Source organism: Centrocercus urophasianus, unplaced genomic scaffold, assembly GCF_019232065.1.
Source record: "Centrocercus urophasianus isolate 14NV4802_14NV808 unplaced genomic scaffold, USGS_Curo_1.0 seq_10, whole genome shotgun sequence".
Lineage (NCBI taxonomy): Eukaryota > Metazoa > Chordata > Aves > Galliformes > Phasianidae > Centrocercus > Centrocercus urophasianus.
In genome coordinates, this window is record NW_024884142.1 from 46,880,785 (window position 1) to 46,905,372 (window position 24,588).

General features: G+C 35.6%; 1 protein-coding gene across 14 annotated transcripts in view; it reads right to left on the bottom strand.

Moving 5' to 3' along the window:
* Positions 1-228: 228 nt before the first annotated feature.
* EPB41L2 (erythrocyte membrane protein band 4.1 like 2) overlaps positions 229-24,588 on the bottom strand; it is a 101,467-nt gene continuing 77,107 nt past the window's right edge. For 3 of the 14 annotated variants that reach the window (XM_042815143.1, XM_042815151.1, XM_042815161.1), the window contains 12 exons: positions 23,764-23,936; positions 23,185-23,363; positions 18,772-18,834; positions 16,477-16,623; positions 15,286-15,390; positions 11,574-11,627; positions 10,817-11,377; positions 9,373-9,495; positions 8,770-8,868; positions 7,553-7,633; positions 5,575-5,713; positions 229-1,495 (listed from right to left, as the gene is read on the bottom strand). In XM_042815143.1, the coding sequence (XP_042671077.1) occupies positions 5,606-5,713; positions 7,553-7,633; positions 8,770-8,868; positions 9,373-9,495; positions 10,817-11,377; positions 11,574-11,627; positions 15,286-15,390; positions 16,477-16,623; positions 18,772-18,834; positions 23,185-23,363; positions 23,764-23,936 (1,693 nt within the window). In that variant the 3' untranslated portion in view covers positions 229-1,495; positions 5,575-5,605. Of the gene's footprint in view, positions 1,496-5,574; positions 5,714-7,552; positions 7,634-8,769; positions 8,869-9,372; positions 9,496-10,816; positions 11,378-11,573; positions 11,628-12,587; positions 12,732-15,285; positions 15,391-16,476; positions 16,624-18,771; positions 18,835-23,184; positions 23,364-23,763; positions 23,937-24,588 lie in introns of all 14 variants that reach the window. The other 11 variants (XM_042815248.1, XM_042815177.1, XM_042815184.1 and 8 more) reach the window with 11 other exon arrangements.

Here is a 24,588-nt window from a genome sequence, read left to right on the forward strand (position 1 = left end):
AGTTTTTAAGAGTTCTACAAATTACAGACTGAGATGCTAATTGGAAAACACTTAAAGAAACACACTGATAGATTAATAGAAGACAATAAATGTGCTAATCTTCAATTAAGCCTGGAAACTATCTGTACTAGCCCCTAATACTTAAGGTTCTTCGGCTTCTAGAATGTTATTTCAAAATTGATGTGTTCATGTTAAATATTTACCAAATGTATGCTGGAGTGCCAGTAGTCATACAGAGAATAAACAACTTTATTTTATAACAGAATTACAGAAAGCAAAAATATCACTTAATACAACTTCAAGCTGCTATAAATCTAATTTGGCATTTTAACTATACACAGAGTCAAACAGCAAAACAAAGACAAAACAAAAACAACTCCAAAAAACAAACAACCTCCTCCCCCCCTCCCCAAGAACTAAATAAAAATGAAATCCAAAATAATTAACAGGTTTTTTCAATGGCAGTCTCAAATGATGGTTCTGTCTTACTACTTTATGAATGGAATCCACCTCATACTTTTACTCAGTGTCCTTAAAAACCTGTGTTAACCATTAGACAAAGTATCTGAAACATATACCTTCTCAATAACAAATGTCAGTTCTAACATGTAGGCAGTGAGATTTAATAGAAAGCAAGCATTCTACACATGTATTCAAATAATGGAAGTGTTGAAGTTTGGACACAGTAAGAAAAAAAAAAAAGCACTAAAGTTTTAAGCTGCCTAGATCTCTTGTTGGAAGAAGATATTTTGATATTCTTTCTCTCCCTATCTGGAATGTTGCAGACAGCAAAACGTCTACAAGAAGTTGAGCATTGGCACCAAAGTGCAAAGAGAACACAGTGCTGAGTCAAAAGAAATTTCTTTGTAACTCTTTCTCCTCTACAGACTGCCACACCATCTCTGCCCCACAGAGAGGAGAATCTTGGAACAGAAGGAGTTACAGGAGATACCAGTACAAAATTTATCCAAAGAAATATATATTTTCAAATTTTAGTAAAGGTTGTATTTTTATTAAAAAAGCTTTGTTATGTGACACCATATATTTACCTGAATAATCTGAAAAAAAAAAAAAAAGAAAAAAAATCTGTAAATTACTTCAAAAAGAGATTTCATTGAAATATTTGGGAAAAACCTACATCTAAATTAGTTAAGAACCCCTTTTCTGCACAGTTACCACCTGCTCCAGTGAACAGTACTTTCCAGACCCTTTTTTTGTTCACTTTCATATTCAAGAATCAGCTTCAGAAATGCAAATATTTGTGAAATACCCTTTACAGTGTCATTAAAAAAACTAAGCTTGTTAAGAAGTGGTTATAAAAAAATAAACAAGAAAGCTTGTAAGGGATTATAGGCCAAAGATGTTAAAATTGAGTTTGATATTGGCAACTCATTCTTAAAATTCTGGTCATCGTTGGTAGGCTTGGTGTATTCAGCTGAGCAGTGACGATCACAGTTCTTCAAGGTTATGATCATGGCCAGCATAATTTTTGTTTCTGGAAGAAAAAGGAGGGGGAAGATTACATAAGCATGCATAGCAGACGATGGGACACTTACACAGCATCAGATTCAATAAGTCATTTTTCACATAAAAGTTATTTTGGGGGAGGGTTATTTCACAAAAAAGAGTGTTACATGAACTGAAGTCTCCTGTGGCTCTAGGGTGGGCAGCAATTCAGTTTCTGTCAATGTTTTTTTGCATTAGTGTATTTCTTCCTCCTCAGAATTTTCATGGTATTTCAACAGTTATCTATTGTACCCTTATTTAAAACTTTAATCCAAAATCCAAAATCTAATATAAAGAGAAATGAAGATATTTGCTCAATTAATAATCCTTAAGAGTACAACGTTTCACTTTCATTAGAGAAAACAAGCCTACATAAAAAAACCAAACACTTCAATAGTTGTAGCCAGGGCAAAACTAAAAAATATAACGTGGATTCATGGTGTGATTCAATTGCCTAAATACAGTTGTCTAAATGTATTTTCACATCTGGCCTTCACTTGGTGAAGAAGGGCATAAGTCTTCTGACAGTCTGTGCTGCAGACACATTTACAGCATTTCATGTGCTTGTGTCTGGGCAACTGAAGTTTTCCTGAACGTTTAACTGAAAGGCATCATTCAATCACAATGTCTGAAATACAAGAGAAATGTGGTGAAATGTCTTCAAACTAGTCCTTTTTTACTCCCAGATCAAAAAACTGTAAAGCAATTGGCAAACTTGGAGAAAAACACCTGACACTCTGATAATATTTCAAACACCATTGTACAATGTACACTGTACAAACACCATTTACTTCTCAAAGAAGTAAAGCACACCCTCCGGACATATAAACAATTCTTTGAGTTTTTGTCATCAATAAAACTTTTACCAAGTAGTAGAATATTTGATTAAAGAACACAGTCAAGTTTGCAGTTGGTCACTAATGCAGAAATATAGTGCATATCTGTGAAGACTATTTCTTCCTTCCATGATATAGTCCCTTCAAAAGAGATGCTACGATTACTTACATGGGACAGATTACGTTGAACACTGATTTGGAAGGCAATTTTGTGGATTGAGATAGTGTGAAAAATTTAGCACATTCTGCATAGATATAGCAAAAGAAGCAGTCCCCACTCCCAAAATCCTTAAATTCATGCTGAATAGAAGTATTGTGATTACAGTACATACTGTAATAACAAATTCTTACAAATCAAAATGATTTGTTCTGCTCCCAGTGCATTTTTCTACCTTAGATCCTTCTATGCAAATACTGAAAATAAGAGAAGGATGGTTTTAGTGTGTGGGTTCAGTGCCCCCCTGTACCAAGGGGGTGGAGAAGTTACCTAGAACACAGACATTTTCCTTACTGCAAACTAACAGCTCTCAAAAACAGTGTGGATTTTTCCAAGCCTTTCTGGGTCATGTGTAACACTTCTATAATATTACTATCTCACAGTTAGCGCAGCTCCATGTCTCTTGTGTTTTCAAAAGAAAGCTGGAGCATACATGCTCGTTGTTTCCAGTGTCACTAAGCAATAAAGCTACAAGGTGGAACACCAAGAAAAGTTAGTAAAACTAACTTTCCTGTACAGTTCCTCATTTAGTCACTTGCTCCCAAGCATACAAAATATCTCAACAAAACAACATACTCCTCTCCACTATCCCCCAGAAACCCCAAATCCCACCACACATGCACTAGATTTGTGGCCCTTCAAGTCCATTCCTTTCTGGCCTGAATCATCTTTATTATATATAGCAAAAGAAGACAAATGTTTGGAGGAACAGCAGTGTGTGTTTTAAATTACTGACAGCTGGAATTGTCTGAGAGCATTGCAACTTCTGAAGATATTCCAAGAATTTCCAAGAACTCTTCTATATCCACCAAAAGACGTTTTGTTATTTCCAGTTTTTAACAATAACACTGAGTGATAGAACATTCACCTAGCACTTCCAAATCTGACCTATACTGGTTTTGGTTTGCATAAGTTACAAGCAAAAATCATTCACTCCTTTTTCAAATACACATTAACCTAACCAATACCGAAGATATTTTAAAGAGAGCAGCTCAAACTTGCTCCACTCTGACATAAAGCCTCCAGATTCTCAGAGAGCTTAAAGAAGAACCAGTCAAAAGGAATTTATGAACTCTCATCACAAAAAAAAAAAAAAAAAAAAACAACAACATTTGAGTACAATCTGTAGGAGGCCAGAAAAGGCAACTGGAACTCTCTCACTCAATACTAAGGGTCTGCATGCATGTGCAAAACCTGAAGCTCTCTTCTGGAGGACACAACCACTGTATAAATTACCAAGGTAATAAGAATCAAAAACAACTTTAACTACTGGAAAAATACAAGACAAATTTCTTCTATCGTCTCTCTCTATATTAACAGTTTCCCCACCTGAGAATAGCCAGCAACCCTTCTGCTCTGCTAGCTAAACATGGAGATTAATCAGTAAAAATTCAGAGTTCTCCCACAAAATAAAGGATTACGACAGTGCTGTTTAATTTTTACTTATTTTTAAATCTCTCTCATTGTGATTTACTCCTTCCAAACAGTATCTTCTCTTTGAAGTTGACTCTACAGCAAACGCAACCTATCAAGTTCAAAAACACTGAAGCTTCAGTTCTCATGATATCCATCAGTGTGACAAAGCTGAAGAAACTTGAAGCTTTATAATGCAAAGCTGATACTGAGCTTCACAGCATTTGTTTTTTACCAGAGAAACAGCAGATTTTATTCAGTTGCTTATTGTGATCTTTCTATTAAATACTTCAAGTGCAGCTTTTTTTTTTTTATTTTATTTCTACCACTTTATCATTAGTGACCAAAATATTGATTCTTTTTGCATCTATAAAATTTGCACTGTGAATTCTGCTGATCACCAAAGCAAATTTTCTGTAAGGAAAACTACTACAGTTTTAACCCTGGCCATTATGGTTTATTTGACTGTCACAGATTTTTGGAAATAGCTCAGGGTGACTGGTCTATCCAGATCTCGATTACGTTGCTCAAGTAGAAAAAAATTAAGATAGTACCTCATATTACATTTATTTTTCTAAAATAAATATTTAAGTATAATAAAACTTATAGAACATCCAACGAAAGCACAGTTATTGGTATATGACGAGCATCACATTCATCAGTAAAGAAAAACTACCTTCTATTTATTAACTTCATTCATACTTAGATACAGTGAAAACCAGCTGTCTTAACTAACATGTTTTAATTTACCTGAAGATACGTTAGATTATCTTTACATGAAAAGCCTGCACTAGGAAATTGGTGGTAAGTAGGTCATCTATAACAAAAAAAAAATCAGTTTCCTTGTTTAAACTTAGCTTTTAGTTTTAAAGCATTGAATGACTGCAAATATAATAGATATTTGAATTTCAGTAAGAATGGGATATGTTTTGACCTTTTCCAACAGAAAAAAAAAGTCCAAACCCATATTAAACAGTTCTAAAACTAAAGAATGTACAATGGTTTTCCAGCTGAAATGAGAGCCTACTGAATCGGCACCTCTTCAAATTTCTCTTTCAACTGACAAAAGGGCTTAAAAACTTCAACTATCAAAGTACCTACCCTTCTCATCAGAGAAAATAACAGAAGGCAAATATTTCAGTGTGGTTAAGATGGAGAATAAACTGACTGAATTGAGGTGTCAGAGCAGGCCCTCTCCCTACTGATAACTGCAGTCTTCCTACTAACTAAGCAAAAGGTAAGGCAAGGACCGCAATTGTACATTTCCATTGTAGCATAAACAGAAAGTCATCACTTCAACTTTGTGCTTTGCAGACGTAGACCAAACTCCCCTTAATGTGAAAACCATATCTTGAGCAAACATCATAGGAAATACTACAAGAGCATTATGAGAAACCAGGGAGACACTTTCAGGGAGATGTGAATTTAATGTCAGATTAGACTTTAAAATAAAACTTACATTAACTGTCTTCTACTAACGCCATTTAAATTCAGCATTTCATAATATATAGCAAATACTGTATCATTTTTCAAGCCAACTTATTAGACAATGTAGTAGAAAATACAGATAGAAATTGCAGCATGAGTTTATTATAAGTTTACCTGAAATGTTTGCCTGAGGGCATTTTACATTTTAGTCTTCATCTTCCTCAGCAAGTTCAGTTTCTTTGTGCACCACTACTCTTGTGACAGACATGTCAGGGTGCTGTTCTTTGGCTTCTTTGATTGCCTGTGCCAGAGCCTGCCAACACATTCAAAATACATAACTTAACAGCAGGAAGAAGCATTAAAGAAGGCCTTCAGGGACGAGAAAACAGAACGCAGCTCTTAAGGGACCTGAGACTAGGAGTGCAGCATCAGCAATTTCAGGAATAATTGTTCAGAAATCTAAAATTCCTAAACATGAGAGGGCTCGGGGGAAAACAAAAACAAAAACCAAAAGAAACAGAAAACAACAACTACAAAATTCACTAATGTCAGGCTTCGAAATTTACAGCAAGTAGCACATAACCATAAGGTTCTCACTGTCATGTTTCCATCTTAATCCAGAAGACAGAGCACTTTATATAAGAAGTTTTAGAACTTTTACAACACATTGGGCAAATAAAGACAAAATGAGGTTGGTTCTAATAAAGGAACAGTGCATGCAGTGTGTATAATTACCAACGTTTGCTCATGTGATAATCTTACAGATTTGTAACTGGTTTGTATTTTACAACATACCAAATGTAACCTCTGCACTACAAACAATGATTTAAAAGGAAGGGACTGCTGAGTACTGTTTTAGTGATATAGGGGGCAAGAAGACAAAACACTTTGCGATTCAAGAGCTCTGTATCTACTGAGGAAATTGCAATAGAGGTTTCTTAAATTTGTTAAGAGCTGCTCACTGCTTTACATTCCAGTGATTAAATATATATAAACAATAATTTCATTTATTTTGCTCCATTACCTACTTATCTCAAAACAAAGGACGGCTTGGAGAATGGTTTTACTAAAAGCACTGCCTACTATACTAAAGGTATTGTGTGACCTTTTGAGATGTCCCAAGAGCACTGTGCAAGGCAGACAAGAGCAACGCCTAATGCTGAACAACCCTATCATTTAATTACAAATTTCAAGAAGAGCTTGAACTTGTCAAGAGCCACTTTCTAGCAGCAGATCAAAATCTGAAATTAAATTCCCTGAAAGCTCTCACTATATTATACTAAGAAGTTAAATTAAATTCTGCTGAACTGTGCAGCTCTCATAAAGTTAGAATTGGATTCACTGCAACTTTACGTATAAGGTAAGTTTTTTCATTTGTATTATGCAGTGACTGTTGATTGACTTTTTCATTGCAGTTTCTGAGATAAAAAAGGGCAATTGTCTCTACAAAGAATAGATAATCACAGTTCTTTCTCAAATAATTTGGCGTACTTCTTAAATTCAATCTTCTCAACTGGGCAGATAGAAGTAATTTTAACCTTTATTTCCAAGACATTGTAAAACAAAACTTTGGTGCTAATAGAGATCAAAAGCACCTATATATACAATATATATATATATATATATATATGTACACAATATATATATATACAATACTTTTTGTTGTACAGAATTCTGTAAATAGAAGCAAAAAACTATTTTACACATTCAAGATTTTATGCTTTAATATATTTCAAAGCTTTTAGTTGAGATTAATTCCACATTCAGATGTTGCTGACATAAAGCAGCAGAGACTTCTATCTATCTAGATTAATGTATCAAAATAGATTTTAGTCATGCGTTTCCTCCCAAATGGCAAAAGCAGCACAAAACAAATTGAGTTTTTTCTAAAATAAGCAATCCCTTTAAAAATAGTATGAAATCTACTCACATAACCTAAAAGCATTTGTGTCTTTGCATTATATCTCTCAGTCATACTCTATTCAGTTAACACCAGAGCCTAAAAAGTTTGCTGCAATCAACAATCTTGGGATCCTTTTATGTCTTCACATTCAGCTTCTCCACCTTTCTCCTATTTTGTTTTTTTGAAACACTTCCTAGATCTCACCGAACTATTAGTAACATACTAAGCATTAATAGTTTAGATACTCACCTCATCATGGTCAATATCTGCATCTCCAGTAATGACAATTCGTTTCTCAATTCTTGTTTCCGATACACCACCTTTAACCATCTACAGATGGCACAAAAAACAAGAAAGCACCTTAGTGTAATTAGTTCTTACAGCCACAAGCATTACTTTATTGTACATTTTTGTGTCACTAGGCTGCAGTTAACTGTAAGTATTTGTGGTACTAAGTCATCCTTTCCTTTTTCAGTTATGCAGTTCGTTACATGCTAGCCACTGCTAAAAAAAAAAAAAGCTTGATTAGAAAACAAGGAATGGAGAATTCCTTTTGTTATTGGAGTCCAGGTCTGAATAGAACTCAATATGCAGACAAATAAGAATTCTGGGCTTTTCCATTATACAAATCTGGCAATAAGAAGAATTCCAGGAGTCACTTCTTTGATTTCAATCTATCCAGCAATGAGCTTCTCATTCTCTAAATAATCCCACATTAAATTCAAACACGATATCTAGTTTCTGCACTCTTCTGACAACAAGTTTTCAATATTATTTCACATTGCTGAGGGAACACCCAAAATTAGGTATTTACATAAATGATGAATAAAAATGACATTTCTGTAGTTCTGCCTTACACGAAACAGTATAGGAGACCAAAATAGGTGTCACGTCCTGTTAATGTTAACAGTTAACAGTTAGTTTTCCTTTCCAAGCATGGAATTCAGAACACATAATTCAACACCAAAATCTGCCTGCAAAGGAGAGTAGTGGTATGCTCTAAACCTAGCAGTACACAAAGGAGAGTGAACACAGAGGCTAAGGAAACATTGTTTCAGCACACTGTTACAAGACATACCATGAGCAAGGTTTCTGCAGACCTGAGACAAATAGATGATGTTAACAAAGATTCTATAAGACAGCACCATGTGACAGAAGAGATGAACTTACTGGTGTTTTCCTGACCAAACGCAGAAATAAGATCAACATGAAATGCCAAAAAATAATTAAAAAATTAAATACCACATTTTCTAATTTTCTCCATCCTGTTCCCAGACATTCCTGTTTATTTATTAAGGCTCTTCTGTTCAAAATCAGAGTATAGAAAAAAAACAACTCCCACATGTGCCCGGAATGAATCTAATCACAAGTCAGTTTTCTTTGATAGTTTAGCATATATTAAGCTAAAAGAGGCTTCATGTAAGACTTAGACTTTTGTTTAAGTTAAGAGAGATTATCTGTCTTACCTTTGTGATGTGTGTAGTTGTGGTAGTAGAAATTGACTCTGATGTAATTGTCTGTGCACTCAGCAGCACACCAGCACTGCCACCAGCACTGCCATCAAACTGTAAAAAGAGAAATGACATTTTTAACATTTAAAAGCTTTGTTTTCAGAGGAGATTTTTTTTTTTTTTAATTACTAAACATACATTTATTCTTTAGTTCAATTTGAAAATTTAACACCGAACTTTAAACCAAAGCCACCAAGTTTACAGTCTGTGCAGACTGTTAAGGTTTATTACAGTGTAAACTTTATGACCAAAGTTAAGTGCTTTTTTCAGAAGCAATGTTGCTATTTTAACCAAGTTTTCAAAACTAAATGAGTTATACCTTTGCAGACAATTAAATTCTTCTATCAACAAAAAATACTTCCAGAACTTTAGTAGAAATATTGTTTTATTTACACACATTTCACTTAACTTCTCATAGCCAAACTATAATCTTAGTTGCAAGAGAAAGTACAGTTTTTTTGAAAAGCATATATATTTGATATGATTTATTTTGAGCTACAAATTATTGGAACAAAACTTAGCTTTCAAACAGTGTAACAAATCACCCTGCCATTGTACCTGTGGGGATTCGTATGTGATGGTTTTAGTTTCTGTTTGAACAATTGGAACTTCTTTTGTGGAGATTTCAGTTCTCTGTGTGGCATCTGAAATGGTTACCATCTCTGTTTTCACTACTGGAGGCTATGGTGCAAGAAACAAGCAATCAACTCAAAAGACTTAAGAAGGAAGTTTGTAAAATGGAGCATGAAAGTAAAGATTAAGATAAGTATTTGCCTCTCTTCTCATTTGTAAAGCATGTAATAATCACAGTGAAATGATATAATAAATGCACATACACGACAGGAAATACCTATCTCCTAATAAGCTTTGCCAATATTCCATGTTTCAGCCAATGGTAAATATCACAGAAGGTAATTGATAAAACCCAGTTGAAAGGTATTTAAAATTTGTAAAGAAGCATCAGTAGGAAAAAATCTGTTTTTGTAAAGGTTCCATCAAATAAGAAACTGATAGCTACCTCAGGTGGATATGCTTCACTTCAAAATTAATACTGGAAAAATATATCTTTACTTAGCCCAATTGCAAATAAGGACAAGAAATTCCAGTAATAATGTAAAAGTTTAACTTCTGAATATGCACTACTGGAACAGAAAAACAACTTGGACTCTTGGATTTTAAGGGATTATAAACTATTTTTTTCAGGTCATTAGTCAGAACACCTGAGACTATACATTTAGAAGACAAGAACATAAAAAGTTGTTTAAGTGTGCGTGGGGAGAAGGAGCCACTGATGTAACACAAGCAAGAAAAAAATAACTTCCAATTTTTGAAAACCTCAGTAAAAGATCATGCTCACGTTACAAAGACATGCATAGCCACACTTGTGTTTTTTCCACTTGTTTTTTCCTCTCTCTCTCTCTCTCTCTCTCTCTCTCTCTAACCTATGCTTCCCTAAATAGTGTAATAGCAAACATACATACACACTGAAAGAAATACTAACTCAAGTCTGTAATTTCATAACACATCGTTAAAAAGAAAAAATGTAAGAAAAGCAGTGAATAATGAGGGAAAAGAAGAAACTAAAATTTGGGATGGATGTTTTCTAATTCCAATTACCAATAATTTTCCAATTACAACTGTGTGTCATGGACGTGTCAAAAACAACTGACAAATAGACAAGACAAGACTTAAAACATAAGAGACACAAATAATAAATAACATTATGTATACATATATAAAATAAGGGGGTATAAAAAGGAGATGTCAGTCTTCGGAAGGCTTGCTTCACTGGTGATTCTCAACCAGTTGCAGCAAACAGCCAGAAACCATAACTGAAAGAGACAGAAATTCACTGCTCATCAGTGGTTTCCCCTTCCAAACGATCTGAATCTTGTTGGATGCCGTAACAGCTGGAAGAATAGGAGAAGAAGAAAGGCAGGTACATTTTCACCCAAAGAAATCTCTCTGCTTAATCTAGTTGTCAAACTGTTCTACCATTTACCTCAGAACAACAAATTATTTGTGATGAAACATCAATGTCAACATGAGACACATCTCCATTGAGTTTGAGCTGTTCCTCCTCCTTTTCTTCACCTAGGTCTTGCTTAATTTCCTCTGACAAATTCTTCTCCTCTGCAGGTATTGTAGTTGCATTTTCCTGAACCAAATCTTCAGCTGCAACTTGTGTGTGCTCAGCTGGTACAGTTAGCTGACTGCCTTCTGGTGTGGCTTCCACGTGCTGTGTTTTTTCTTCATGTTCTTTCTTTTTCACATCTTCCTCTTCTTCCTGTTCTTCTCTGATGACTTCCTCAACAGCCCTGTGATGTGGCTGGTATTCTCCCACCTCTTCATCCTCACTCTCACTACTACTGCTGCTGCTACTACTATCTGATGGCAAAGAAGAAGAGTCCTTTTTTGTCAAGTGCTCCACCTTACATGTTTCCCCAGCATCAGTGGCAACTTGTATTTTCCCTTTGTTGGTTTCGTCTATGACTAGTGTTTCTTCTATCCCAACCTCTGCCTGCTTCTTCTCCTCCACTATGTCCAGAGTCTCATGTGAACTCTGCACAAAAACATGGATGAGGAAAAACAAAAGTAGATTATATGAATAAATTAAAATGATGGAAACAAAATTAGTTGATGGTTGGTTCATGTCATGTAGAAGACAAAAGATGGTTGTGATGGTTAACTGAAAAGAAAGAATGAAGATGGACTGGAAGAGTTAGAGCCAAGTTTAACTATGGAAAAATCAGTAGAACCTTATCAGCATTGCTGACTTCAGTGCAAGGTCCTTCTGCTCTGGAAGCATGTTTCTGTGAAACGAAAAGCAATCAGAGAACAAAAATCAATGCATAACACTTTTAAACAGCGTAACATTCCTCAAGCTAGCTTTAATAATACATATGCATGATACAGAACAGGCACTGTGTATTCACTGTGAGATTCACTTAGAACTATGCTCCTTTCCTTCTACTTCACTCCAATATTTCATTCCAAATCAGGTAAGTATTATGGACATTATTAAGCAGAATAAAGCAATTTAATTAAGAAAGACTGAAAATAAAAGTTTGAATTTACAGGTCAGTGATGCTATTGAGGCAATTATTTATCTCAATTGAATCAGGAATTAGGAATAAAAAATACCATGGGAAAATACATGAAAAATGCATTCTGGTATTGGCTTATCATCACAGAAGATAATAATAAAAAGAACAGAAACAGAAACTACTGTAAGAGCTTATTAGTTGTTCACTTTTGGGAGGGAGGCTGCTCATGCTTGTATCTTGTCAAAATAGCAACATGTGGCTGCTAAGATGACCCCATTAGGATTTAGTTTGAGTCCCAAATGATGAGGTTAAGGCAACTACGTTAGTATTTGTTTTGCAACAAAATGAATTGTGATATATATGCCTGATAGCCCACTAAACACTACGTATTACATAATTTTTATCTAATTATCTCTGGAAAACCTGTTTGAATTCAAGCAGCAACAATACAAAACCAACACACCATCTGTGACTTAATCCTAACACTTATGGCTGCTAACCAAGAAAAGCACTTAACAGAGCGCAGGCCAGCACGCCTGGCGATGCTGCAACAGCAGCCAGTTATTACTCCCGTTGCCTAGCAAGTACGTAACTAAGCTCTTTGACCGATTCCCTCCCACCACCCAAAGCAGCCAGCCGGCTCCAGCAGCACGTCACAGCCGCAGCCCCCTCTCGGCCGTCTGGGCGCAGGGCAGCGGCCGCGGGCAGGGCGGGGCGGGGAAGCACCTGGGGCGGCGGGGCCGCGGCGGCGGTCGGCTCCCCCGCAGCGCCCTCTGCTGGCCCCGCTCGGGCGGCAGCGAAGGGCCGGTCCGGGCCGGCGCCAAAGCGCTCTTGGCTAAATAAAATGGACGCTATCTCTTCTTCTAGGCTCTAGACGAGTTAGAGAAGGGAAAGGAAAGAATTAGACGGCGACGGACAAAGCGGCAGCAGCCTACAAAGGAAAGGGTCGGCAAGAGAGAAAACACGACGAAGACAAGCGTTTGATCCGGAGCGTTCTGTACGAGCTCAGGGGACACCTCGTGTGCGTCAGGGAAGGCGAGAAAGAGGAACGCGACAGAACGTTGCCGTAATCAGTGCTCAGCAGCCATCTAATGCGCTGTGCCCATCAAGCATATACTTCGGCTCTTTACTTCACACTGTAAAAATTAAAAGCATTAAATATTTCCATGGATTTCCTAACAAAATAGTTTTTAATTGAAGTACTACTATTACTATCGGGATTTTTCTCACTTAAAAGTCTATTCTGAGTACTGTGTAATTTCTATGTTTCATAGCTTCAGGCAGCCACACACATTTGCTTCAAACAATACATTTCCACAAAGCTAAAAAGAATTTACTCATAAAGGTTGTTTTTAAATTACTTAAAATGAGTAAATTTGCATTTACTAAAGAATCTGTTTTCCAAAACTTTCCCACTGTATCAGTAAAATCTGTTTTACTCAAACGTACATAGAAGCTTACAAGGTTTAAAGCCTAAGTTGCTTATAGCCTGATCTGTTTTTGGTACTACTATAAAGCCATATGGTAAAACAAGCTTTTGAAATTCTTGTGGGTACAAGCTTCTGAAAAAGCAAAGTTCAGCTTTACTTTCATATGCTCTTATATTACAAGTATGAACAGTTAAAATAAAAAGGCAGTAGCGTACCAGATACCTAACGTGGACATAACATACGCTTTGCCAGGTAATAGGGCAGAAGCACATGCCAGAGGAAAGTCAAAATGCCATGCAGATAACTGCTGTTTGAGTGGGCTTACTGTGCACTGGCAACACAGAATCTGAACACTTATGTTACACCATGCTACCATGCATATAGTGCTGTACGTTTGGCATGCAGAACAACAGAAAAGGAAAAAGAACTATTTTTTTTTCCCTACACTAAGATTTGAATTATATCCCAAAGGCGTCCAAGAAAATGTTAAGAAAATGCAAGTTGATTACATCTACCTTCGTATAATGTTTGATATTCATCAGGGCAATGTATTCCTCACCATCACTTTCTTTCTCTTATTCACTGTATCCAATGAATGTTAATTTATTAGTGGCTTGGATAAAAAGGCAAACAATGTTAACGATTTTTGGCCTTCTAATATTTTAAAAAGAAAACTCCATTAGCACAATTTGCTTCACAATGTAACCCTTGCTCCCCGAGGAGGCCTTTGGTACAAGTAACCAGATGTATGGATAGAACTGGCACTCTTGAACCAACTACTGTATTTACAACAATGCATCAGTCTCTGAAGATGCCTAATTTCCTGGCAAACAATCTTCTAGCACACAGACACATACACTGATGCTGTTTGGAAGTAAAAGAGGTTTAAAAAAAAACAAAACAAACAACCAGAGTAATGATTCTGGATAACCATAACATGATAATACTTTTTTTTTTTTTTTTTTTTTGTGTGTGTGTGTGTGTGTGTGTGTGTGTGTATATGACACATATAATTGCACCACAATTTCTATTATAATTAAGTCACAGATGCTGTGCATTTGTGTGAGTACAGGGATACAAATGAGATATATTCAATGCAACATTTCTTATACGCAATTATTTTGCAAAAGAAGGAAGAAAAGGAAGAATATTAGCAGTGATATCCTTGTTTTATTCTCAACTATTATCCAACTATCCTAAAAGATAGGCAGGAAAATGTATCTTTCAGGAATAAGACTGAGCAATGTGTACTAACCGTAGGAAGTTTAAATTTAGAGGTAACAAAGAGCTTGAATTCTAACTACTAACATCAACAAATAACTTGGGATGAAAATATGCTTTATCCCAATCCTGATATTTATATGTGTTACTTAAATAGGACTGACAGCTTTACAATCTGTTTTCATCTCATTTCCTAGGTGGTGGAAAACAGTCCAAAAGTAATGTAAAAAAGCCAACATCTCAATTGCCACCTCCATCATCACTACCATACTGCTAGCAGTCCCACTTATTATATAGCGCTTTTCACTGCATAGATGTTAATCAGCTTAGGAGAAAGAAAAAATTTTCCCTTTTCCTGGATTAACAAAAAGTACTGAAGCATGGAGATACTCAGAACGTGACTGCATTTCTAGCATTATTGATTTGAGAAATTATTACATAGTAAATACACAAAATAAAAGATATGTAACACTTTACACAATAACTGCAAGCAGCAAGCAATTATTTCCACCTAGAATGGAAATACATGTTTTGCTGTCATCCAAATCACATAAAATACAGTAATTTTCCAGTGGAACCACTCAATTTCATATTCAGCTTAGTGCTTAAGCAGAATGTTGCTGGCATTCATATATACAGATCTTGGTTTGAAACTCAAACTTCTCTTTGCAGCAGTGGTAGCGGGGGAGAGGGAGGGGAAAGAAAGAGAAGGAAGTGCCCAAGCCAGCCCACAGCAGATACAGCAAAAAGGCAGTAGATTTCAGGGCAGCCACCTTATCAGTTTCCTCTGGTTTTGTTCCAGAAATTGATGGCATTGCAGTCCATTGCTTCTCCTTTCCAGGCAGCGTTTTCACTTGGAAAATGTGGTCTCCTTTTTTCTATTTAGTTTTCATTTTGTAAAACCAGTGTAAATCAACAAGCAATGAGACAGATACATACTATTCATAAACATATAACCAAACCATCTGAAAATAACAGAACATACTAAATGAACAACAACAACAAAAGAGAAACAAACAATACTTGGAAGGGCCTTAGCTTCAACATGAAGAAGTCAACATAAAAAAATGCACACAAGCACATAAAAATTAAGTTATACTTTCACATAAATGCCTATTTTAACCAAATAGATATTTATAGCTTCAATGTGTCAGACTTTTGTCAATTTGTACCTGTGCATGTATCACTATGCAGAGATTCTAGCGCAGTACTCAAAAATTAGAGGAGTAATTTCCCTGCACTGGGAAGTGGTAGAAATAATAGGGAAAGACAGAGGATATACGAAGACTGATTGGCTGTTCTACTCCATAAAAGAAGCAGCAATTAACTCCTCAAATTTAGAAGTTCAAGAGCAGACAGAAATTTGACTAGGCAGGTTCTCTGCCACAAATAATTAGGATATGATTTTTGGAAAATCGCTTTCCAAACTGCTGTTTTAATGTTTAGTCAGAAAGAACATTTAGTGAAAAAGCAGGTAAATTCATTTTATATACACGTGGAGCCTAAGGTGAATAAATTTTAACGACCACAGTAAATATGCATCAAAAAAGCCAACAACATAAATTAACCAATCACATAAGGTCCTTTGCAAACAACACAGGTCAGAGCTGTTTCTGCAAAGGCTGCCTAGGAAGAGTCAAAAGGCACACGGAGTAAAAACTTCTGTCACTGAAAAATTAACTCTTTGTATCTCTCAGAGTGGAGTTTAAGCTGCCGTTAACACAAACAAAATACTGCCATTGCTTCCAGCTTCGTCTACTGACTTTAGTCCAGTTGTTGTGGAACAAAATTCCACACATTATTTAAAGCCACGTCCAATGATAAGCAGTAAAAAGTTAATGTGCACATAGTATAAACAAGTATTACATTAGCCAGACGAATTAGTGTAAAGCACAAAGGGCATTTACTACATTGTCTACGGGGTTGTATGGAAACGCATGCGGACAAGTGTCTACAAGACATACCCCTGGTGTCTGTAGGGACAGAGGTGTGATACGCCGCTTTTCCCACTCATTGGGGCGTGGTTCAGGTGTGGATTCCATGAAATTGCGCTTGAGCTCACTAATGCTAGCCTGGTGTTTCAGTAAGTCGTCCTGAGTCTTATCCAGGTCCTAGCAACCCGCAACGTGAAACAAAGTAGGACAAAACACGACAACAAAAGCAAACTTAACAGTTACAAAAAAAAATAAAAAAGAATCAAACCAAGGAAAGTGCCTTGTGTCTGAAGAGCTGTTCTTTGGAATGCCTTAAAAATTCAAGGCCATAATGGAACAAAGTTAATTTTTTGGTGACTAATATACTACAACGCTACCACATTTTAATGCAATGAAAAGATAATGCTGTGCACAGTTATCTAACAGAGCCATTTTCATCCATATTAAGAAACTACACGCCCTTTGAAACAATAATTGCTAGTGATTACTTACTTTCATCTGAAATTTCTAAGCAGAGAAGGAAAAATTTGGGGATTGCCAGCTTCATGCAAGACATATATTTCTGTGAACATGATAACACAGGGCCAAGTATGCAAGCAACTAACACCTGCATCATTCACTTTAGAGCGACTACTCATTGTGCCTGTTGTGTAGGCTTAAATGTACTGGAAGAATCAGATGTAAGTACTTAAAGACTGTTATTAGTCTTCTCCACATTTAAGAACCTGACTGTGGATATGACTGCCAAGTATATATATTGATAAGCACAAAACCCATGAGAGCTTCTTGTCTAAACTGGATCTTCACAGGCAAGCATCAAAGGGGGCACCAGTGTCAATATCAAATTACATTTTATTATGAATCACTGAGTCTCAGATACAGCAATTTGTATCAAAAAACTTGTCAAGTAATATAAAATACAAAACCCAATACAAACTCTTACATTTCTGATGTCTTTTCACTTGTATGTTCAGCATCAACGGTGCTGCAAATCTATTTCTCTATTTTCCAATTCTTCAGATAGACACTTTGAACACTAAGAACCTTTCCCTTTTTTGGTAATGCAGTAGGTTAATATTTTTACAGGACCAACGCCTCACTTTTCATCTAGGACGAATAACCAGGGAGTATTAAATATGTTCTCCTTACGTGTTTATTTTCAGAGAGATTGAAACACTGAAACATTACACCAAGGGCATTCCACTACACAAATGAAGTTAGTGACAATACTCATGTCATGATTTTAAAAACTGTCTTTGCTTGACACAAGGCATGTTTCCTAGACTTGATCACAGCAAAGTTACGCAGTGTATGCTTTCAGTGCTTTAGTAAGTTACAAAAGCAAAGTTTAAATAGTGACCAAAAGCTGCGAAAAGCCAAAAAAAGTATTAGTTATGTTACTGTGATCCACATACCACCTTATTAACTAACAAAACCAATTATTTTTAAAAAGACAGTTTTTGTGACAAAAGGAATTAATTATAGCCCCATTTGGATGAATAAGTTAAAGACAACAGTAGGATTTTCTGGATTTTCTTCAGTTACTAGCTTATGTTATTAATGACAGTGTTAAATGATGCTGATTTTAACTACAGATCAATACACATCTACAGACTACATGGAAACCCTTACAATAAAATAAAAATCTCCTTTTCAGTGTCTAATAATAGCACTACACAGTAAAATACTGTTCAAAGCTCTTTGTTGTTGCTCATTATCAATGAGAGTCAACCTTCAGGGAGCAAGATTGCTTCCATTTGAAAAATGAAAAGGTAAAACAAAAATTTCATAAGCATTTGTAAGCACTCACTTTAAAAATCTGATACTTACCTACATTTCTCAAAGCTCCAAAAATACCTGTCAAAGCCAGAATTAGTTTTTCTATACCCTACACCACTACTTGTGCCTTACTAGCTCCATTAATTCAGGTTACAGTTTGAAAAAAGTTGATCTAACTGGTGAGAATTGGAAACTCTACTCAACAAAGCAAATCCACGCTTTAGGTAGTAACGTATAAAAAAATCCTATTTATGTTGATGAATCAGCCTAATGTGTTGCATATATCTAAATAGGGCTATTATTCCCACTTGCCACCTTGAAAACATCCAGCAAAAATACACATTAAACATTCAAGCTAAGGGTTTTCTTTTCTTTTCTAAAACTTCTAAAAACTCAGAAACTAGAAGTATAACATGCAACATTTCCAAGCTGTTTTTCCCCATGCACTTCATGCACTGTGTACATAACAGCCTGCAGGTGACCTCCCATCCCACGCAGCCTGGCAGCCCATGAGAAAAGAAAGCGTTTCTCGTATTATATACAAACCTCCAACATTAAATTGCTATGTCTGACATAAATATTTTCCCCGTCTACTCTCAACGAATTGCTCTGTGAAATTAAGTCACACATACACAAAAAAAAAATTATCAAAATTAACATAACATGTACCAGCAAGTTTTTTTGTTTTGTAAAAAAAAAAAAAAAAAAAAAGACTTGGTAAAAGACAGTCAAATACAGGAAATAAAATGATATTTTCAAAAGGCACTATTCAGACAAAACCACATAGAAACTTAAAGGTCCTAACAAAAAAGAAAAATAAAAATCAGGCAACTGCAGCCAGATTTAACAGTAAAAATAAAAACCAAACAAAACCTATGCACCTTCTTTTGCGTTTCCTCCTCTTCAGATTCCATCTACGTAAGCACATTGTGAATTATCAAGAAAAGGAACCATTAACACACGCTTACAGAATAACAGAGGCATCATCTCTTTGTAAATGCTGCAAAGCGTGCTGTTATTTACAGACCTTTACTGTTTCGGCCCCAGATGTTGTTGAAATTATTAGCGACTGTGGTCTTCCTTCACCTACATTGCTGCAGAATGGCTGAAGTAATACTTGGTACGTGGCATGAAAAAATGGAAATTTCACTCTATGTCCCACTTGCTTCTCAGTGTTATCTCAGATGGATATTAAAAAATGAATGACAGAAAAAGATGGTATGTATAATTTCTATGATAAAAACCTTAAGCCCTGCAGTGACTTGATGGGAAAATGGAATATAATGCATGACTTATTTTTGGTAAAACACTCTAGAACTCAAGTTAAACACCTAAATAATATACTTAGAATTTGTCTTAATTATTCTAGGAATTTTGTTGTTTTGAGATGTTTGACGTTTTGATGTTTTGAGAGTTTCAACTTCCTTTTTAGATGAATATATTCTTCCTCAAACTGCAATGCACTCTGCTGGAAGTGATTTTCACATCTTACTCACAAATATTCTGAATGGTCTAAGGAAAGGCATCTTTTAAAAAGCAAACCACACCTCTCATCTCAGCCTTGCTACAGGTACAAATACCAACCATCTTGAGAAGTCAGTGTGTGCAAACATGCACATTTGAAGAGTGGTTTACTTATTGCATGTACTGTTGCATTTTAGATTGTGTGAATGCACATGTGATGTGGTACATATCACATTATTGTTCATTTCTCACTTATCTATGATTCTGACTGAAACTTTATTTTATCATGGATTGCTTTAGGCCACCGAAAAAAAATAAGAAAATCTTTAAAGTGATTTTTTTCTTTATTAAACTAGAGTTGTGTGTCCTATTTAGCACGTTTTTAATATATACTGTATCTATTGATTGAATTGGTATAAGTAAGTTTATTAAATGTAACATCAAACAGACCCTCTTCCCCACTTTTGATTCCATTATATTGCTTTATATTTACTTTGAGGATCAAAATAAACCACCTTTTTCTAGTGCATGGTGTTGTTGCTCTAACATGCACAGTAAAGAAGGTATTCTGTCAGCCACTCCAGATGATCAGAGCAACATATTGATGTGAAAGAGACTTCTGTATAGCAATTATAATAATGTATTTCAAAGAGTTCAGAGTTCAGTGAGTAATGTCTGACAAAACCTGAAATCTCAGCTAAGGAATCAAATCAGTCTTCGCCTTAACTACTGCTAACAATTAATGAAAGCACTTCAGAAAAAAAATATTTCAGACTCAATTTTGAACATATCTTTGTAGAAGATCTGAAAATCTATAATAGCAAAAGCTACTTTTAAAGAAATCACAATCATTTTTGAATTTAGCATTTAGGAATTTCACTTTTCAGATCTTCACAGCACTTCTGAGATGTGCACTGCAAAGTGAATGCACTGAGATATGCATTTTAACACACAAACTGACAGTGCAAGTAATACAAATTGCAATTATTATCAGGAAATAATAATATTAGATATGTTATTTCACAACAGTTTTCAGTTTTTTTCTGTTTCTAAAGATTTTGAACTACAAAGCAACTCTACCTTAGTAGAGTGGAAGATCATAAAATTATGCATGCTGCATGAATTCAGGCAAAAATCAACCAACCTCCCCCCAAAAAACCAAAAGCAAAAAAACCCAACCTATTGACTAAAGATTCCCAAATGGCAGTTTTTCAAAAACAGAAAAAGTTAGAAAGATACATACACATATCCCTGCCAGTATGCAAAACTGAGGAAGCCTCTGGGAGAACTGGCATAATGGCTATACATTGAGTCAACATTTAAGCAACAGAATTACACACCTCCTCTTCCTCTGCTTTGTCATTCAGGTCATTGTCATAAGAGGCACTAAATGAAGTCGCTTTAGGCTCCAGGTAGCAGAGGGACAGAGCGAGAGGAAGGGAAAATGTGAGTGAAAGAGGAATAGACTGGAAAGCTGAGAGAAGCAGCACAAAGATAAGGAGAAAAGAGGGGATGAAGGAAGGAGAGGTGATAGGAACATAGTGCTGAAGACCAGGTGGGAGGAAAGAGATGCAAACATCAGGAAGGCTAGGAAAACTAATATAACCATCTTCATCAAGCAGCGATCGGAAACAAAAAGAAAAGCATCTGACAAAGCTGAACGAGACACACAATTCAGTATTTTTGTATTCATTTCTACAGATTTTTCCCTCCGTGGCAGGAGGGCCTTGACTAGCTAGGGCTCTAGTAGATTCAAAGTTTCTGTTTGGTGGAGCTATTTTATTTTCTTTATGATCTGGAATTTCTCTCATAGAATTAAATTCTAAGACATCTGAAATGGCAAGGACAGGCTCACAGAGAGGATCTTCCTCTGAAATATCTGAAAGCATGTCCATCTCAGGGATGGGTGACAAATTTGTGAGATATGATGATGCAGAATGGATGGGTAGTGATGGCGGGTGTATGTGAGTGAGCTGAAGAAATAAATTCTATGCACAGTGGAAAATGAAAGCACAACAAAATGCAAGTTTGTAGGTACAAAAAGAGGGAGAAAGAAAGAAATTATTTGTTAGTGAAATTTTTTATTTAGGGATAGCTCTATTAACGCAATAGAAATGCCAAATAAAAATAGAAATCCCTTGTGTTTTACAAGCAGCCAGCTTGTTTACTTCTACGGATTATGAAATCAAAACCATTACGAATGTTCTGTTTTCCAGCTGCTAAGAATTGTGCACTTTTGAACTGCAGTAGTCACTTGCATCAGATGGAAGCAGACAGACATTCAAAGCTTTGGCAGAAAGGTCAGGGGACAGTGCAGTACACAAAAGACAAGCCAGCACTTTGATTCTTGGGTTTATAACTGTTTCCTCTAAGATTTAAAGAGTGCTTTAGGGGGGGGAAAAAAGAGCTGTTCACAGAGTTGGTATGTGCAACAAAACCTTACTAATCAGCTTCATGGAAAAACTTCCCAAAATGCTGCTTTTTTTCTTCTCTTGATTAAAAGATTGAAAGATACTACCACTTCAGAAACAAGGCAGAATCATCATTTTATCAAGCCCAAAGTCAAAACATAGTAATTTAACTATTTTTCTCCCACCAATGAAGTTCACGTGTGCCTTTTCCTAGGCTAATTTAGAAATGCTTTCAAGTAGTTAGAGCAACAAAAAACATTGGTATTTGTTCCCTTGCTATACTTCAGTGCAGTGGGAACATGTCAGCTGCACAGAGAATCTCTGCAGTCCAAACCACTAAGATTCAAATGGGTAGCTAACTGGCAAAAAACTTTTCGAAACAAAATTACTTTTAAAATATGAAAGTAAGTTCTGAAGAACTGATAGAAAAATAAGTAACATCCCAGAGAGAGATAATAATCACACAACTCCAAAGTTTTAGCCAAAACTGTGGAAGGAAATTTTTATACAAAATCCTGCAAACTCTGAATTTTTTTTTACCTATTTCACCAATAACTTCAACAAATAAGTGGTTGTTCACCAGAGAAAGAAACAGAAGTCAACAAAAATTTCCACAGAAATCTGTATCTCAGTTCAACACAGAAGTTTTTAAATGAATAAATAATTCTGCTAAATTACTACTAAAACAATACTATTTTTACCTATAAATATTTGAATGCAGTCATAATACATCTGGCTTTGTATAACATATACTACAATAGAACAAATAAGTCTACGTAAACTAAAAAATTAAAATATTATTTACCCTTTTAAATAATACTTTTCCAAAATTCACTCAAGTTCACTGAAAATCCAAATAAACTTTATAGAAATAAAAGAAACCCTGGGAAAACTGATGTTAAACACAAGTTTACCTTCACTTTTCTTTGCATACGCTTACAGTAAGATAAACTACGGAAAATACTTGACAATTTTCTTTAAATATTTAATATGGTGTTCTGTATGATGCTCAGAGGTGGTGGGCTTTAAATAAGCAAACATGCACTATATGAACAAATAATTTTGGTGTGAAAGACATCCATACCTTTCCATCCTGAATCAACTCTAATTGTGGAGTTTTGAGTGGGCTTCCATCATCTTCTCTGCCACCTTCTTTCAACTTGGCTTGTCCAGCAGCTTCAAGGTCAATGATTTTGTCTCCTCCAGGCTGCCCTCTCGTAGTATGGAAGTCTCTTAGACTTTGGTCTGAGATACTCACAGGAGCTGTTAAAGAAGAAAATAATTTTGGTTAATTGGAGTAAGTAGAACATTTTAAAGACTTCATAAAACGATTTTATAGTAATATCAACAAAGAGGATTACAGGCCTGTTACTGAGTGACATTATTTTTCAGCTTTTTGCTGTGTACGAAGTCTATGATTCTTATTGCGCTGATGTGAACAGCAATAACACTCTTGTCATAATTTCTGACATATCACAAAATAATTTAGGAAGGAATATCTTGAGATTAGTTAGTTGGGCCACCTGTTCAGAGTGAGTCCAGGTTGCTCAGGGACTTGTCCAGTTGAATTCTGAGTATCTCCAAGGTCTCTCAATATGAACTCATATCAGGGTGACCATACGTAATACAATCATTGTACTGAATAAATACATCAATTTCGTACCACCATCAAGGCTTCTGGAAACACGTTTGCTTGAAGAGCGCTCAAAGTAAGGAGCCGGTCTGTCTATGAGGTTGCTAGCCTGTCGTGTCTGTGCTTGCGTACGCCCGCTGTAGCGGAACTTGGAACCCAAGGTTAGAAACTTTGATTTTGGAGGCTGTTCTGGTGATAAAAGTCTAAAAAGTAAAAAGAAAGACACTTAAAAACACTTTATGTATTTAATCAGGTACTTCTAATGCTACTTATTATATTGCAACTTTAGTTTACCAGGCATGATTTGTGCAGTCCAAGAAAGGATTCTACCATAAGATCTGAGATGAACTAATACAATACATACTATTTATTATTTGCATTTGGAACTGAAGTGATGCTGTTAATTAACACATTTTCCACAGTACAAATAAGCATCTGGGGTCCTTATCTTTTGGTGCTATCTTTATTAAATGTTATTATTTCTGGATAGTTGAGGCCATTGTACATCCATATAGAAGACCTCTCTAATCTTGCTCGTTCGAATATTACTTATAGGGGAAACTATATAACCCACTTTCACTGTCTTTCTTATATTCTGAGGTACCCATAAGGCAGCTGCTGTTCCTTAAATTTAGGGAATGGTATTTCAAAGCTGTGTAGAAGGCTGTAGCAAGTGGAAAAAAAAATAAAATCAAGATGACTGTAGAATTGTCATTCATCTTTAAAAAGTTTAACTAGCTAGATTCAGATGCCATTTTAGTTACAATGTGGCTTATAGATATAGTTGATGCTGGATACAAGAAGAATGGGAAAAAAAGGCTTACAGTGAAAAGGGTAAAAAAGATTGAATTATGA